The following is a 16,592-nucleotide window of genomic DNA, read 5'->3' as shown; positions in this document are numbered from 1 at the left end:
AGGCCTTTGACTAAGCTGGGCTCTGGGTATTCAAAGATGATTGAGATGTGTTCCTGGTCCTCCTGGGGCTATTTATCTCCTTTGGGGAGGCTGAACAGTTAGCTACATGTCACCTCTGTGTCTCAATGTGCAAGTTGGGGGCATAAAAGGCTGTGGTAAGAATTCCCGTTAATTGAACTATATTCAGTATCTTGTAATAACCTATAATAGAAAATAATCTGAAAAAGATATATATATTGATATATATCTGAATCACTTTGCTGTATACCCAAAACTAACACAGTATTGTAAATCAATTAACATCAATTTAAAAAGAATTCCCGTTTACTGAGCACTTCCTGAGTCAGGGTATCCTGCAAATATTTCTAACCCCCCCCCCCCCCCCCCCCCCCCAGCCAGCAACATTGCAAGGGAAGCATTTTTATCCCTGTTTTACAAGAGGGGAAAAGGAGTGACTGCCCAAGGATTTACAGCTAGTAAGGAGAGTTCCTGGGCATGTCTCCAAAGTCGATGCCTTACGCATCTCTGCCTTCCTCTGATGCTTTCTCAAGAAGTTTTCACATGTCCACTGACTCTAGCCCTTACCCAAGAAAACCACATATGCAGCCATTTGGAAGATCCTGAATTCCATATTTTATAAAGAGTTTTAATTACAAGAAAACAACATGATGAGACAGTCTCACAATGTTGCACAGACTCTAAGGCCCCCAGGGAGGAAACTCAAGTCGTGGTCACTGGGATGAGCTCAGTCGCTTCCTCTGCTGGTGTGTTCACCATTTCAGCTCTCTGGCTGGGAGAGTCCTCTGGCATCTAGAAGCCTAGTGGGGAGTCATACCTGGTGTTCTGCTGAGATGTGTAGGGCAGGGGCATTAGAAATGGAAATGAAGTTATGGATATATTAATTTAATGAACACTTGTGTGCTAGGGGAACAGGAGTGAATAAAACAAAAAAATCCCTGCCCTCGAAGCTTACATTCTATTGGGGGAAACAGACATGATAACTGTGGAGTTGACAAAGCAAACTCATTAAGGAAGAACAAATAATGTACTGAGCACCTGTGACATGTGACACACTGGGAATGCAGCACTGAGCGAGACAGACCCAGTCTTCACCTTTTCCATGTATTCAGGCTGGGAGAAAGTCAGATACTTCATGAGTTGTTTGTTACACACCCATCCACTTAATTGCAGTTATGGTAAGTGCCTCAAAGAACAAGACTAGAGATCTGGGAAGGCCTCCCTGAACAAGTGATATGCTAAATTCTGAAGGGTAAGTAGAATTACCTAGGGGAGGAGAGGCTGGACACTGTCTGAGGCAGAAGGGGTGGCATGTGCAAAGGTACTGAGGTAGGACTGGAGCAAGATGGAGGAACGGAAAGTAGGTCTGTGTCTAGGGTGAGGAAGAGAGTGATGCAGGTAAGCTAGGCAGGGGTTAAGTCTTGGCAGATATTCAAACCCATGTTTAGGAACTTGGGCTTTATTTTAAGATGCAGGAAGATCAAAAAGTCACTAGAATTTTGAGAGGCTCTGGATGCCTGGGTAACTAATGGTAGTAGTGCTAACAGAGGGTAAGACTTCTCAAAGGAGAGCTAAACTTTGTGGGAAAGGTGGAGAGTTATAAACACATTGAGTGTGTGGAGGGAGGGCGACGTGGACAATCTCCCGGACATGCAGTGGGGTGTGGGTTCTGAGTTTGGGAGAGAGGCAGAGCCATAGGTGTTAACGAGAGAGTCAGCTACAGCTCTCCTTTGAATTAGACCATAAAGTGGGCAGCACAGCTGAGTGGAAAGAGCATAGACTGGGGAGTCAGGCAGAACTGGGTTTAGATTTGAGCTTCTCTGCTTTGGTAGCTCTGTGACCCTGGGCAAGTTATTTAATTTCTGTGAAACGCAGTTTCCTTATCTGTAAAATGGGTATGACACTCTGACTTGCAGCGTGGGTCATTGTGCCAGTGTAGATGAAATGGGATATAAGATGATTAACACATCTTACAGTGCTGGGTACATAGTACGTTGCTCAGCAAATGCTAAACCCTGCAACTGCTATGATTACTGTTACTGCCACAAAGTTAAGAGGTACTCACCATTCAGTAAACATTTATGGAGCTTTGTCATGTGTCAGACACTGGTCGAGGTATGAATATACAGCAGTAGACAAACAGTATCCCAGGTCCCATGGCACTTACATTCTAAGTGCAAGGAGTTATGAATAAAATAACCAGAGGAATATCAGACTGGCACGTAGAGGCAAGGAATTAAAGTAGGGTCATGTGGGAGAGAATGACTGGGGGTTACTTTAAGTCCAGCAGTCAGGGGAGTTCTCCCTAGGGAGGTGGGGTTTGAGCTGAGATCTGATGAAGAGAAGGCAGGCCTGGGAGGAACTGGCAAAGAGCATTCCATCAGGGAGAGCCAACCTCCAAGACCCTGAGTGAGAACAAAGTTGGCGTGGTCTAGAAGCAGGAAGCTCATGATATACCGGCTGAGAGCATGGGCTTTGAACCCCAGCTCTGCCAGCTGCTAGTGGTGTGACCCTGGGCGAGTTCCTTAGCCTGTCATGCTTCACTTTCAGCGTCTCTAACATGGAAACCACCCTACCTCATAAGGTTGTTGGGCGGATTACGTGAGATAACACATGAAAAGTGCTCAGTCCAGTGCACACAGTAAGAGCTCATTTTTAAAAAAATAGAGGATCAGCATAGCTTGAGTCTCATGAAAGAAGAGAAAGAGGGGTAGGAGATGAGGCCAGTGAAGAATAGAGACCACAGTAAGTTGTTGGGTTTTATTCAAAGTACAGCGGGAAACCATTGAAAGATTTTAAGCAGGGAGTGGCATGATCTGATTTAAAATATTAAAAGATCACTCTGGAGAATTCCCTGGTGGTCCAGTGATTGGGACTTGGTGCTTTCACTGACGTGGGCCCAGGTTCGATCCCCGGCGGGGGAACTAAGATCCCACAAGGCAAAAAAAAAAAAAAAAAGATCACTCTGGCTGCTCTATGGAAAATGAATTACAGAGATTTTTTTTTTTCTTCTCCAAAAGGTCATGTCTTATCAGAGTGAACAGATGCACTTGTTTTGGGCAGAGTGAGCAGCCTTCTCCTTTGGGTTGCTCCCAGAAGTACAGCATTCTGTCACTGACTCAACAAACGCATCGTGAGCACTTGCTCTTTGCCAGGAACTGTAATAAACACTGGGAGTGCAGAGACAGGTAAGCTCAGTCCCTGTGGGGAGAGCCTGGCTTGATTCCTGGCTCTGCACATGACAGCTGCTACTCATGTTATCATTTTTGTTGTATTTCTTACCCCTGCTCTTAGGAGCAGGTGGTAATGGATGAAGTGGAGCCAGATGTAATCAATTGTAATACAATGTGACAAATGCAATAACAGGGATGAAGGAGGGTGAGGGCCTTGAAGGGTGCTAGTAGTCAGGATTAACTCCCAAGAAAGAATGTGAAAGTAGAAGTTACTTAGATGGAAATGGGGGGATGTTTTTAAAGAACTGGCCCTGAAGTAGAAGGAGGTTGGGCAGAAATGCCTAAGACAAAGGAGGAATGACTTAGGAGAAGAGGGGAAGAGGACAAGGAAGGGGCTCAGCACAGGCAAGATCGTAGAGGTGTTGGTCATGGGTGCTTTAGCCTGGGGCCCCAGGGTAACCCTAATAGTATCAATCCTTCTGGAGGTCAATTTAGCAATAAATGATTAAATAATCAAAAAAAATAAAAAAACCTTTGACTCAGCAATTTCACTTGGAAACTATTAAAGGTATGTGCAAACATTTACCTACAATGGAATACTATGCAGCTGTTAAAAATAGTTATCAAAGGGCTTCCCTGGTGGCGCAGTGGTTGGGAGTCCGCCTGCCGATGCAGGGGATGTGGGTTCATGCCCCGGTCCGGGAGGATCCCACATGCCGCAGAGCGGCTGGGCCCGTGAGCCATGGGCGCTGGGCCTGCGCGTCCGGAGCCTGTGCTCCGCAACGGGAGAGGCTGCAGCAGTGAGAGGCCCGTGTACCGCAAAAAAAAAAAAAAAAAAAAGTTATCAAAGAATAATTATTGGTATAGAGAGATGTTTCAGAAATAGTAAATGAAAAAGGAAGGTTACAGAGCTATTTTACAGTGTGCTCCTTTTTAAAAAGTAAATGAAAATACATATATTTGTACACCCAAAACATGAGCAAGAATGTTCATAGCGGTATTATTTTTAATAGTCCAAAAGAGAAAACAACCCAAATTTCTATCTGGCAGAATGGATAAACAATGGTATATTTATACAGTGGAATAGTCTACAGCAGTGAAGATGAATGAACTACAACTACATTCAACAATGCCCTTGATTCTTACTAACATAATGTTGGGGAAAAAAAAAAGAAAACCCACAAAAGATTATGATTCCATTTATATAAAATTCATCAGGCAAAGTTGATCTATGCTATTAGAAGTCAGAATAGTGTTTACTTTTTTTTGGTCATTTTTTTTAATTGTGAGAAAATACATAACATAAAATGTATCATTTCAACCATTTTAAAGTGTGCAATTCCGTGGCATGCAATACATTCACAAAGTTGGGTAACCATTACCTCTCTCTAGTTCCAGAACTTCAAGCAGTACCTCTTAGGCAGTCACTCCCCATTCCTCCCTCCCCCACATGACGTTATTTTCCAAGAGGAGGGAATAATGCCTGGAGGGAACAGAGTGGGGGGCTTCTGGATATTGGCAATGTTCCCTTTTTTAAAAAATCTAGGTGGGAGTTACACAGCTGTGTTCATGTTGTGAAAATTTATCTAGCTGTACACTCATAATTTATATACTTTTTGCATGTATATCTAAGTAGACATAGATAAATGTGGAGATATACTGTATATATATGAAATGTTAGCAGCGATTTTTTTGCTAGGAGGTAAGATTATGAATCTAGTTTGTGTTTTGCTAACTTGTGTTTTCCAATTGCTCTTTATGGATATGTATTACTCTGGTAGTAAGTTTTTAAATTTCAAATATCTTAAAGGAAAATAACATTGTAATGCCTTTCAAGAGAAAATGTTCCTTACCATCAAAGCACTGGGATTGTCTCACCAAAACCTTGCCTGGTCACTATTTTGCCTGAGGGCTGATACTCCTTTATGTATCCATCACCCTGCATGGTTCTGGACCTGTCGTATCTCCCTGGTGGATATGGAAGGGGTGTGTGTGAGAGACATGAGGGAGTGAGGAATGGTGTTCCAGTTCTCCTTGGCCACTGAGTGGTTGTGCTCAGAGGACTCACTCCCTGCCAGGCTGGAATTAAACTTGAAATAAAAGCTGGGGAATTTGAAAAGAAAAGGTAGAGGTCAAGGTGAACAGGCTGCCCTGACTGACCTAAGAGGAGCATCAGGGAGTGACCAAGGGCTTCAAGCAAGCACATGACTCTCCAGTCTATCAATACAGAGACAAGCAACCACTCCAGAGAGAGATTTTCGTAACAGAAGACTTTCACAGCCTTCTTCAATCACCCAGCTTCCACCAAAAGATGAAAGTACTAAGTACTATCTACATGTAAAGCTCCCTGTCTCTCTCTTTCAGGAGTTTGAATGCCTTTTATCCACCTTTGTCTTACTGGCTTTCTCATCTTTCCAATCTCAATTTTCATCTCCATCCCCTCCAGGCTCTCAGGCACTATGAACCCCTTTCTCCTCTGTGCTTCCAATGCACCTTGTTTATACTCTACTAGAGCAGCCACCGCATGGTGTAACAAGTCTTTGCCACCAAATTGTGATCTCTTTAATAGCTGGGACTAGGTCTTTTTGATCACTGCTTCAATACCCATACAGTAGATACCCAACAAACGTTGATCTGAATTACTGAAGGGGGTGTCTTCCTCCCATCTTTGACCCTTTTCCAAAGTGGAGTGACTATACACATTCCTTCCCTTTTCCTTAAGGCTTTTATTCTCTACATCTTTTGTTGGTTCCAAGATTTCTTGAATTCTTAAGAGATGATTACATGTTTACACATGCACATGCCCTGGAGCTTGTGGTGCAGCTTTATGGCCACTTCCATGTGCATTATGGGGCCTGTAGTCATCCCACACCCTCTCCAGCCCTTTGCTGATACTTGTCTTGCTTTTCCTCCTCAATTCCAGGAACTAAGTACCTGTAAATAAATTGCTTTTGGCTGAGCTTTTAGAGAGGAATTTTCCTCTACATGTTAAAAGATTTCAGTCCTATACCAGCCCTTTTCCTTATTTGTTGAGCCCTCACAATACACCAGACACTGTGCTGGTTCATGATCTAGCAGGATAGCCACCACCTTAGATTGATTTATTTACTCATTGATCGTTCTCTGGAAACATGTAGCAGGGCACCTGACCTAATCTTTGGTCAGGCATAGCTTCCTTGAGGAACTGACGTTTCTGCCACGTGTACAAAGTAAAGTAGAAAGTGGTTGAGGGGAAATGGGTGATAAAAGAATCAAGGAAACTACACGTTTAAAAGGCCCTGAAGTGTGGAGGTTGGGAGAATCTTAAAGACATTGCCAAGAGGAGTGTGGGGCTGGGGGTAGTGGCCCAGAGGAGGTTGAAGAAGTGGGCAGAGGTGGAATAAGACACTGCCTTGATGTATGATAAGGCTGCTTTAGTCAGGAATCTTTTGGTTGAAAATGACAAAAATCCCCCTAAGAAGTTCAGGGCTTTCAAGATCAAAGATGTCATTGAGTTTTGACATCTCTCTCTGTCTCTGTCTCATCTTTGCTTTCCTTTGTGTTAGCTTCATTCTTGGGCTGGCCTCTGTGAAATCATCCTCTGATCCTCCCTTGTCTCACAGAAGCCAAAGACTGGAGAGGAAGGGAATGTGGGTGAGAAAGACTGATTGATAAGGGCCCTTTACCCTTCCACTCTTGAAGGTCACCTTCTTTCAGGAGATGTCCACATGTCCCCACCTTAGATTCCCTGGGGGAGGGCAGGAAGCTTGGCCTTCTACGACGGTAGAGAAGGAAACAGGTGAGGGGATCCTGTTTCCAGACTCCAAAACGGTTTGCTTTCTTAAAATAGCAAACCTACAGCCCCCCGTCTCTTTCTCTAAGGGCCTAAAATGCACTTTTTTGGCTGCATCCTCAGCCTTCCCTGGAAGCAGGATCATTTGGGCTTTTGGTGAGAGAAAAGAAAGAAGGTGGGAACTCCAGAAACTCCTTCCGACTCCCACCCCCTCATTCTGGCCCTCGTAGCGGGTCCTGACCTATTTGTCTTACTCGCGCTTTCTTCCGGAGCCTTTTCAGACCCCTCCAGGGTCCTGTTCCAACTCAGGGGCTTCAGAACTCCTCCACTGTCCGGTGAGCCGCCCTTCTTCCGCCTCACGCACACCCTAACTAAGCAGGACCAGCAGAAGAATACCCAACCCAGGGACCCCTTTTATTCTGAGCCCTGGCGCTTCCGCCTCCGGGGCGGAGACTCCTCCCCCTCACCGTCCCAATTGTATTCCCTGGAAGAGCAGCCGGAAAAGCCTCCTCCTGCTCAGACCGGGATAAACGAGACGCTGCTTCCTTCTCGCAACCAGCTCTCTGAGCCCTGGGAACCGCCGTGGCGGTCGGCACTGCAGCACCAAAGGCTGCGAGCACAACCTGGGCTCAGCTCCAGCTGGGCGCGGGCGGTGCGGGAGCGGCTTCAGCACCACGGACAGCACCCTGCCCGCGGCCCTCCGGCCTGCGGCGCGCTTCGGCAGCTTTAGGCGAGCCGGCGAGCTATGCCAGAGGCATGGCCTGGCGCTCGGGCCCCATGGCGCTGCTCCTCAGCTTTGGCCTCCTCGGGCTGTGCTCAGGTAAGGACAAGTCGCCGCGCTCTGTCTCACTCAGTCTCGAAGGTGTACGGGAGGGATCCCTAAGGCGGGGAGTCTTTTAGGGGTTAGGGAAGAGACCCCTGGACGGCAGGGAGTACCTGGGAGACTGAACTGGGAGGAGGACATACCCGAAGTGATGCTGGGAAGAGAGGGCAACCTGGGCAGGGGTGGTGGAGAGGGTGTGGGCACAGAGAGGAAGGAGGGAGGGGATCTCCCCAGACTATCTGGGGTGGAAGGAAGGGGAGAGTCTGATTGCAGCTGAGATGCCATTTGACTTCTTGTGAAACATTATCTCAAGAAAATCTACCTGGTTCCGCACCCTCCCTTGGCTCTCCATCATTTTCTGTCCCTCATATTGGACTCCAAAAGGGGCAAGGCAGGAGGGGGAAAGAAGCAACTTCTCAACTCTCTTGTAGGGTGGGCAGGAGACTCGGAAGGGAAGAAGCTCTGCCAGGCGGAGGGCCAGGGAGGAATCTCTGAGGGGGTGGGGTGCATTCGTGCAGGGTTGCAGAAGGAGATAGAGTGTGTGGTGGGGCAGGTACAAAGGGAATATACAACTAAATGAGCTTTCCATACCTGCCTGCAGTCTCATGAGAGGTGGGCTCCCGTAGGTGCGCAACTTGGGACTAAATATATGCCCTGACCCAGAGCTCAGGCAGCCCAACTATTCTACTCCAACCCAGTACCTATGGGGGGAGGGGGTCACAGCCAGTCACATGTAGAGACACATAGTGTTACCTGCACACATAGATGGGCACGGACTGAGGAGAAAGGCTGAATGGTGGGACATGAATAACTGTTCCCCTTTCATCACCCTCCAGAACCTTCCTTGAATTGTAGGTATCTTCTAGGGGAAGCCATGGAGACAGAAATGTCAATTCTTTTGAAACCACCCTCTGAGACCTTGCAGGAAGAGCAGGGTCTCCACTAATCCTTGCAGAATGGGTTCTTAGTGGGGGACTGTGGGGGGCTGTCTGGGCTCCTTGGTCAGTGATCTCAGAGAGGGACTTCTCTATGAGGGGTCTCCTTGGGGTAACCTAAGCATTTCGCTATATCCTTAAGGATGGGGCTGTGGGAAGCTACAGCCTCCTGTTTGGGCCTACGTTGTACCACTTGCCTAGGGAGAGTGGGATCCTGGGTGGGACCTCCTTGCCTATGTACTTACCTCTTGCCCTCCACCCACACTACCCAGGAGTCTGTGGTACAGACACAGAGGAGCGGCTGGTGGAGCATCTCCTGGATCCTTCCCGCTACAATAAGCTTATCCGCCCAGCCACCAATGGCTCTGAGCTGGTGACGGTACAGCTCATGGTATCCCTGGCCCAGCTCATCAGTGTGGTGAGTGAAGGTCCCAAACTCTCTGCCCAGCTACTGAAGTCAGTGTTTGTGCTTATTCTTCTGGAGTTCCCAAGGCTTGGGGAGGTGGGGGAAGGAGCCTGGGTGGTGTAGTGGGACCACAGGCTTGAGGGGTGGGGGTGGGGCACTTCTCAGCAGCTTCTCTTCTTCCCTGCAGCATGAACGGGAGCAGATCATGACCACCAATGTCTGGCTGACCCAGGTTAGCACTCTTCCTGTCCACACCCCTGGGCTTCTCTTTCCTCCTTTTTTTTGTAGGGGGGAGGGGCTTGTGCTTTTCCCTCTTTTCATGCCCTCAAGAGAGGCAGAAATTTAGACTTTGGAGCCCTAAATAACTGGATTTGAATTTTGGTTCTTCTACTCACAGCTCTGTAACTTTGAATATGTTAAACTCGGCAAGATCCATTTTCTCATTTGTAAAACGTAAGTTCTAATATCTTGGCTTGGCTATGCAAATTAAATGAGAAGACACTTTTGCTGGGCAGAGAAGTCACTGTGGGGATGCAATGACTTTTCAAAACTTCCTCAAGCCAGATAGGCCTCCTCTTGTCCCTGTCGTTGACCTTGAGCCCCTCCCAGGGCGGAGGTTGGTGCTGCCTCCCTCTCTCCCTTTCCCAGGAGTGGGAGGATTATCGCCTCACCTGGAAGCCTGAGGAATTTGACAACATGAAGAAAGTTCGGCTCCCTTCCAAACACATCTGGCTCCCAGATGTGGTCCTATACAACAAGTAGGTGACCCTGGAGGGATGGGAAGGCTGGAGGAGACCATGGGAGTACTCAGGTCTTGGGGAAAGGAAGTTAGCTCATGCTGGGGGACAGAGGGACTTTTCATTGGCAAAGACAAGTCACTACCCAGACAGACAGACCCAAACCAGTGAGGTATAATGTGGACAGCCAAGGTAACTTGGGCCATGGCCAGCTCCCTCTCAGCCAATTAGGACTCCCAGTGTTTGGAGCTGCAGTGGCATAAAAACGAGGATTGACAGACCCCAGTGCCTAAACTGATTCAAGAATAGGCCTTCCAGGAGGATTGGGGAGGGTCAAAGAACTTGGAGATCCCAGTTTCTCCTCCAGGTTCCAGCCCCTCTCCTGAAATAATCCCTCTTATCTCGAAGACCCAAAGCCACTAGTCCATAGCCACTAGGGACCATCTCCTCCTCCCACCTGCCCCTGTCCCTCTCCATTAGTTGGGGCTCCTCACTCTGGCCTCCCTGGCTCCCCTAACTTCTCCACCTTCATGTGGAGCAACCAGCTTACAGAATGCATGACAAGTAGCAGATGTGCCTCCCCTCTTCATCACCTCTTCTGTCTCTGAGGCCTCTTCTCCTCACCAACCCACCCAGATCCCCTTCTTGCTCAATTCCTGCCCCTCCTCCCTAGACCCCTGGATGGCTACCCTCTTCCCATATATCCCTTTGGCTTTCCTCTCTTCCCACTCAGGGCTGGGTTGATGGGTGGGGTGGAGGAATGCTTAGGCCAGGGCTGACTGTGCTCATCCCTTGGCAGTGCTGACGGCATGTACGAGGTGTCCTTCTATTCCAATGCCGTGGTCTCCTATGATGGCAGCATCTTCTGGCTGCCGCCTGCCATCTACAAGAGCGCATGCAAGATCGAAGTAAAGCACTTCCCGTTTGACCAGCAGAACTGCACCATGAAGTTCCGCTCGTGGACCTACGACCGCACCGAGATCGACCTGGTGCTCAAGAGTGACGTGGCCAGCCTGGACGACTTCACGCCCAGTGGCGAGTGGGACATCGTTGCACTGCCGGGCCGGCGCAACGAGAACCCGGACGACTCCACTTACGTGGACATCACGTACGACTTCATCATCCGCCGCAAGCCACTCTTCTACACCATCAATCTCATCGTCCCCTGCGTGCTCATCACCTCACTAGCCATCCTCGTCTTCTACCTACCCTCCGACTGCGGCGAGAAGATGACGCTGTGCATCTCCGTGCTGCTGGCGCTCACCGTCTTCCTGCTGCTCATCTCCAAGATCGTGCCGCCCACCTCCCTCGACGTGCCGCTTGTAGGCAAGTACCTCATGTTCACCATGGTGCTTGTCACCTTCTCCATCGTCACCAGCGTGTGCGTGCTCAACGTGCACCACCGCTCACCCACCACGCACACCATGGCTCCCTGGGTCAAGGTCATCTTCCTGGAGAAGCTGCCCAAGCTGCTCTTCATGCAGCAGCCGCGCCACCGCTGCGCCCGCCAGCGCCTGCGCCTGCGGCGGCGCCAGCGCGGGCGCGAGGGAACCGGTGCCGTCTTCTACCGCGAAGCCCTGGGGGCAGACTCCTGCACGTGCTTCGTCAATCGCGCGTCTGTGCAGGGCTTGGCTGGGGCCTTCGGCTCGGAGCCGGCGCCGGCAGCCGGCCCCGGGCGCTCCGGGGGGCCGTGTGGCTGCGGCCTCCGGGAGGCGGTGGACGGCGTGCGCTTCATCGCGGACCACATGCGGAGTGAGGACGACGACCAGAGCGTGAGTGAGGCGCGGGGACTCGGGCGTGGGATGCGGGCTGCAGGGCCCTCGGTGCCTGCGCAGACAGACACCGAGGAGCTAACGGGAGTGCAGGATGTGGGCAGTGAGAGTCCGGCCGGGGCCTGTGGGCCTGGGCGCTGGCGTGGCCTCTTCTCTGGCTTCCGGGAGGCGACGCCGCCTAAGTGGCGGTTGGTACAGGATGAACTTGCGGCTTCCTGAGGACTAGTATCCAGGGCGAAATGCCTCAGCTGGGGCATCGTGAGTGTCGTTAGTGTTGGGAGGGTGGCCAGGAAGTGGAGGAGGCCCTTCTGGGTTTGCAGCTGGCCCGTGGCTCTGACCCCAGACACCCTCTCTGCCGCTTGTACTCCCAAGCCCGTGTTGTTAATCTGCAGCTCTTAGCACAAATGGAGATGAGTCCTTTGTGTGCCCTGCGTCGGAGGTCAAAATTGAGGGCAGTAGAAAGTGTGTATGGGAGGGGTGGCGGTGGTTAAGAGGTTCCACCAGCTGCTGGGAAGAGCACAGAGTCCCGAATCAATATCCTTTTCCTACTCTTCTGGGTCCTCAGGGGATGCCCTTGTGAAATATTTACGGAGGTGGGGGCAGGTGGAGGCGAGGGTTTTTAAGACCCACTCTGAGCTTTCTGCACACTGGTATCTTTCTGCAGTGACTCCCAGAAGGGGAGCCCTGAGCCAGGGGATGGGGGGGGAAGATGATGGGTTGACTTTCCCCCACTTTGGACTGTGGCTGGCCCCATCTGGCAATCAGTCTTTGGGTACCTGGCTGGTTCCAGGCTGTGGCTCAGCTGTTGCTCTGGTGATTGGCCATGTTTCCACTGGATTTCAGCCATTCTGGCTTGGGGGATGAGGAAGGGTGGGCTCCTGCACTACCGGTTTTTTTTTTGTGTGGGGGGGGGATGCTTCAGAGCCTGGTGTTTCTATTCCCTGGGAGGGCAGGAGCTGAGGCTTGAGCTAAGGAGCGAGTTATGGTCCTGAAGGAAGAAGAGAGGGACCAAGTCATGAGGAAATGGGGCGGGAGCCTCAGAGGTGGCTGAGGCCAAGTGGGAGATGCCGGTGGTGCAGGGGGTTGACCGGCTGCATCACTGCCTCCGCCTCCCCCACTGCAGTCCACTCATGTAATGTGCATTTACTGAGTTAGGTGATGAGGATGCAATGACCTACTTGGATGCTTCACAGGCATCTCAAACTTAACATGTCCCAAACTGAGTGCTTAATCTACATCCCCACCACCAACTTGCTCCTCCTCCAATCTCCCCATCTTTTAGTAAATGACATCACCATCCACCCAATGGTTTAGACCAAAAACCTGGAGTCATCCTTGACTCCTGTCTTTCTTACATCCCCCACCATCCAAATCATCAGAAGTCCTGTCCTGTGGAACCAACCTCCAAAGAGATTTTCAGCTTCCTTCTTTATTCACCATATCCATGCTGCCTCCCTGGCTGTAGGCCTCCATCAGCTCTTGCCTGGACCAGGGCAGAGACTCCTAATGGTCTCCCTGATTCAGTTCTCGTGCTTCTCCATCCAAACACACAGTGTCTCCTGCGCACTTTGTGCCATCTCTCCCCTGCTCAGGTCACTGGCTTATCTGCTCAACTGTTCTAAGCCAGCTAAGCTCTTTCCTGACTCAGGACCTTTGCACAGATTGGTCCCTCTGTTTGGAATGCCCTTCTTTTTTTCCTTTTAAAAATTATTATTATTAATTTTTGCACTACTGTTTGAGAATAAGTTGTGGACATAGTGATCCTTTATCCCAAATACCTCAGCTTTTCTCTCCTGAGAACAGAGATATTGTCTTGCATAACCCAGGCTCAGTGATGCAATTCAGGAAATTTAGCAGCAATACAATACCTTTATCTGATATAAAGTCCATACTAACATTTTTTCAGTTGTCTCCGTAATGTCCTTTGTAGCATCTCCCCCACCTCAATCCAGGATCTTGAATTCCACTTAGTTGTTCTGTCTCTTTAGTTTCCTTCAATCTGGAATGGTTCCTCAGCTTTGTCTTTCATGGCATAAACATTTTTGAAGGGTACAGGCCAATCGAAGGTCCCTCGGTTTGGGTTTGTCTGATTGTTTCTGATTGTCTCAGCTGGCTCCTTCTCACTTATCAGATCTTAGCTTAAGGTATCACCTCCTCAAAGAGGCCTCCCCAGATCACACCCTGAATTATATCTCCCCCTCCATTTCTTCGTCCTTTGTTTCCATATAGGCACCCACCAATGTGTAATTATTTTATTTCTACTAATTTTGTGTCCATCTCCCTCAGGAGACTGTAAACTGCAGGATGTGTTTGTCTTGCTCTCAGTCACATCCCCAGTGCCTAGCATGGTGCCAGGTACATAGGAGGCACAAGTGTGACATGAATGAGTCATTATTCAGCTGCTGACTAAAGGAAGGTGCACAGTGCCTCATCCCATCCCCCCGGCTGGCTGGGCTACAGATGAACACATGTAAAAGGTCCAGACTCAGGCCGGAGTGGAGCAGCTCTGAGTGGAGGCCAGGCCTCCTGCAGACCCTGTGACTGGCTCCCAAACCCACAGAGGTTATTTTCTTCTGGACGGGTTTGTTTACACCTGAGATCTAGTCCTCACCCTCTGGGGCTGTTGGATGGGGCTCCCCAGGCAGTCATATAAGGAGTGAGGGCTGCAGAGGCAGCCATTCATTCACTAATTCAACACCCGTTTACCGGAACCCTGTGTTTGAGATGCTGGGATTACAAAGATGAATCAGATCGGGTCCCTGTAGTTTAGGAGCTCATAGCTTAAGTGGCGGGAGGCGGGCGGAGAGGAAGGAGGGGCCAGGCATACAAATTGAAATGACAATACAGTGCAGTAAAAATACCGTGATAGAGACGTGTACATAGTGCTGAGGGAACCCAGAGGAAACAGTGGTTCATTCGCATTGGGGGGATCAGGGAAGCCTTCATAGAAGAGGTGACATTTGATTTAGGCTTTGAAGGATGTGTAGGAGTTCACAGGTAGAGATAGGGAGGACTGGAGTTCTAGACCAAAAGGAAACCCAAAGGCACAGAGAGCTGAGAAGACAGACTGGAGTTTGGAAAGGCTGGGTCAGAGGGTGGAAGATAGGTGGTTGGCTCATATTTGTCCTGGGTGGGTCTTGATTTTAGACTTGGGAGTTTGGGTGGCTGCTGAAGGCAGTGGGGCCACTGGAGGCTTTTAAGCAGGCAAGACTGGGGCCATGCTTTGGAAAGGTCACTCTGGGGTCGTAGAGTGAGAGGAGTGATGTGTGGTGGAAGCTGCTTCTACCTGCTCCACTCCCCTCCTGGATCATGCGATTGATACCTGGGTCTCCTTCCTCTCCTCTGTCCAGGTGAGTGAGGACTGGAAGTATGTCGCCATGGTGATCGACCGTCTGTTCCTTTGGATCTTTGTCTTCGTCTGTGTCTTTGGCACCATTGGCATGTTCCTGCAGCCTCTCTTCCAGAACTACACCACTGCCACCTTCCTCCACGCAGACCACTCGGCTCCCAGCTCCAAGTGAGGCCCTCCCCAGCTCCATGCTCCTTCACCCCTCTGTTGAACAGTAGTTTTGGGTCAAGGAGGGATGAGTGAGCTACCAGAAAGAGGGGCGCTGCCCCCACAGACCCATCTTTTCACTTCACCTGGAGCCCGCCCCCCCGCCAGCGCCAACCTGGAGGCTGGACCAGCTGCGTCGTGTTCTGGCTGCTCTCCTCCTCTTGTACCAACCCAGGCAATAGTGCTGCTGGTTGAGCATGAAGGCTGAGAAGTGGAGGATGGAGTGGTTGGAGGCTTCCACCCTGAGGAAAGTGTGATGGGGAAAGGGCCAAGAAGGGGACAGAATCAACAGCTGCCTCCAAGTCATGGGAAAAGGGAGGAGCATGGGGGCGAGACAGGGGCTCCGACTCTGTGCTGGGCTGGGCTGACACAATGGCAGATCAGAAGGGAGGAGCAAGGGGAGAGAGGCCTGGGTGTGACCTGATGTCTGTCCCTGCTTAACTGCACAGCAGCCAGGGGTTCCTGCCCAGAGGTTAGCCTGGAGCTGAGGTCGGAGTCCTGAGCGGGGCTTCCAGCCCAGTCCCACAGCCCCTTGCTTCTAAGGGCCCCAGAGTTCAGCCCCAGGTCCCCTTCTCCCAGTGAAGATTCTCCCTAGACTTCCTTTCTTGCTCAGGCCAGGGTGTGGGGGGCAAGGCTGGGTGTTAGGGGAGCCCCGGAGTTCTGAATCTTTGGGTGACCTGCTTGGAGCTTAAGGGCCAAATTCTTGAACTGTGCGAGTTCAAGTTCACAGGCCGTTCCTCGGCCGCAATTTGAACCGACTGGTCATTGGAACGAGTAAACTAAGGACATTAGCTGTAAGCAGACCCAGCCCTCTCGCCTGCAGCAGAGCAGGAGGCCAGCCCAGCAGGGTGTGAGTGCCCAGAACTCTGCCACGTCAGCATGGCTCCTGCCCCCCTACTTCTGTTCCTGGCTCCATCCTTCCTGCTCTGGCTCCTCCTCTTGCCCCGCCCAAGCAAACCTGAGCAGGGTTGAAGCAGAGCTTCGGACGGACAGGTCTGCTACTGCTGGTCTGCACAGCGGACTGTACACAGAGCCCAGCTTTCGGCTTCCTGTCCTGTGGGTCCCTGGAGGGTGTATCCCGACGCTGCTCCCAGGGGCCAGCTGGAGGCCACCTTGCCTGTTAGCCCAGGAAACAGGCCTCTTCAGGGATCACCTGCCTTGGCCCCCGCCACGTGACTGGCTCTGATCTGTGGTCCCAGCCTGGGCTCAGTGCTGGGCCAGTGGGGTCACAGAGGGGTCCATTTGCCAAGCGCACCTGAGGGGCCTGCCCGACACACCGTGCTATTCTCTGGAGCCTGGCTGGATGCCTGCTTCTGCAGGCACCTTGGAGGTGGGGAGACAGCACAGGCACAGAGCGCTGGACAGGGAGCAGAGTCTGAATTCCGGTCCCCGCTCTGCCA

The 16,592-nt window shown here is 50.6% G+C and overlaps 1 protein-coding gene across 1 annotated transcript; it reads left to right on the top strand.

Annotated features, from left to right (window-relative positions):
- The first annotated feature begins 7,478 nt into the window (after positions 1-7,478).
- On the top strand, positions 7,479-15,245 carry CHRNB2 (cholinergic receptor nicotinic beta 2 subunit). The gene is made up of 6 exons (XM_029229642.1): positions 7,479-7,783; positions 8,994-9,139; positions 9,315-9,359; positions 9,776-9,885; positions 10,664-11,636; positions 14,987-15,245. The coding sequence occupies exons 1-6, from the start codon at positions 7,720-7,722 to the stop codon at positions 15,155-15,157; spliced, it is 1,509 nt and encodes a 502-aa protein (XP_029085475.1). The 5' UTR covers positions 7,479-7,719; the 3' UTR covers positions 15,158-15,245.
- Positions 15,246-16,592: the final 1,347 nt, after the last annotated feature.

Source organism: Monodon monoceros, unplaced genomic scaffold (assembly GCF_005190385.1).
Source record: "Monodon monoceros isolate NGI ecotype Baffin Bay Population unplaced genomic scaffold, NGI_Narwhal_1 Super_Scaffold_18, whole genome shotgun sequence".
NCBI lineage: Eukaryota > Metazoa > Chordata > Mammalia > Artiodactyla > Monodontidae > Monodon > Monodon monoceros.
The sequence above is the reverse complement of the archived record's forward strand: the minus strand, read 5'-3'. Positions and strand labels throughout refer to the sequence as shown.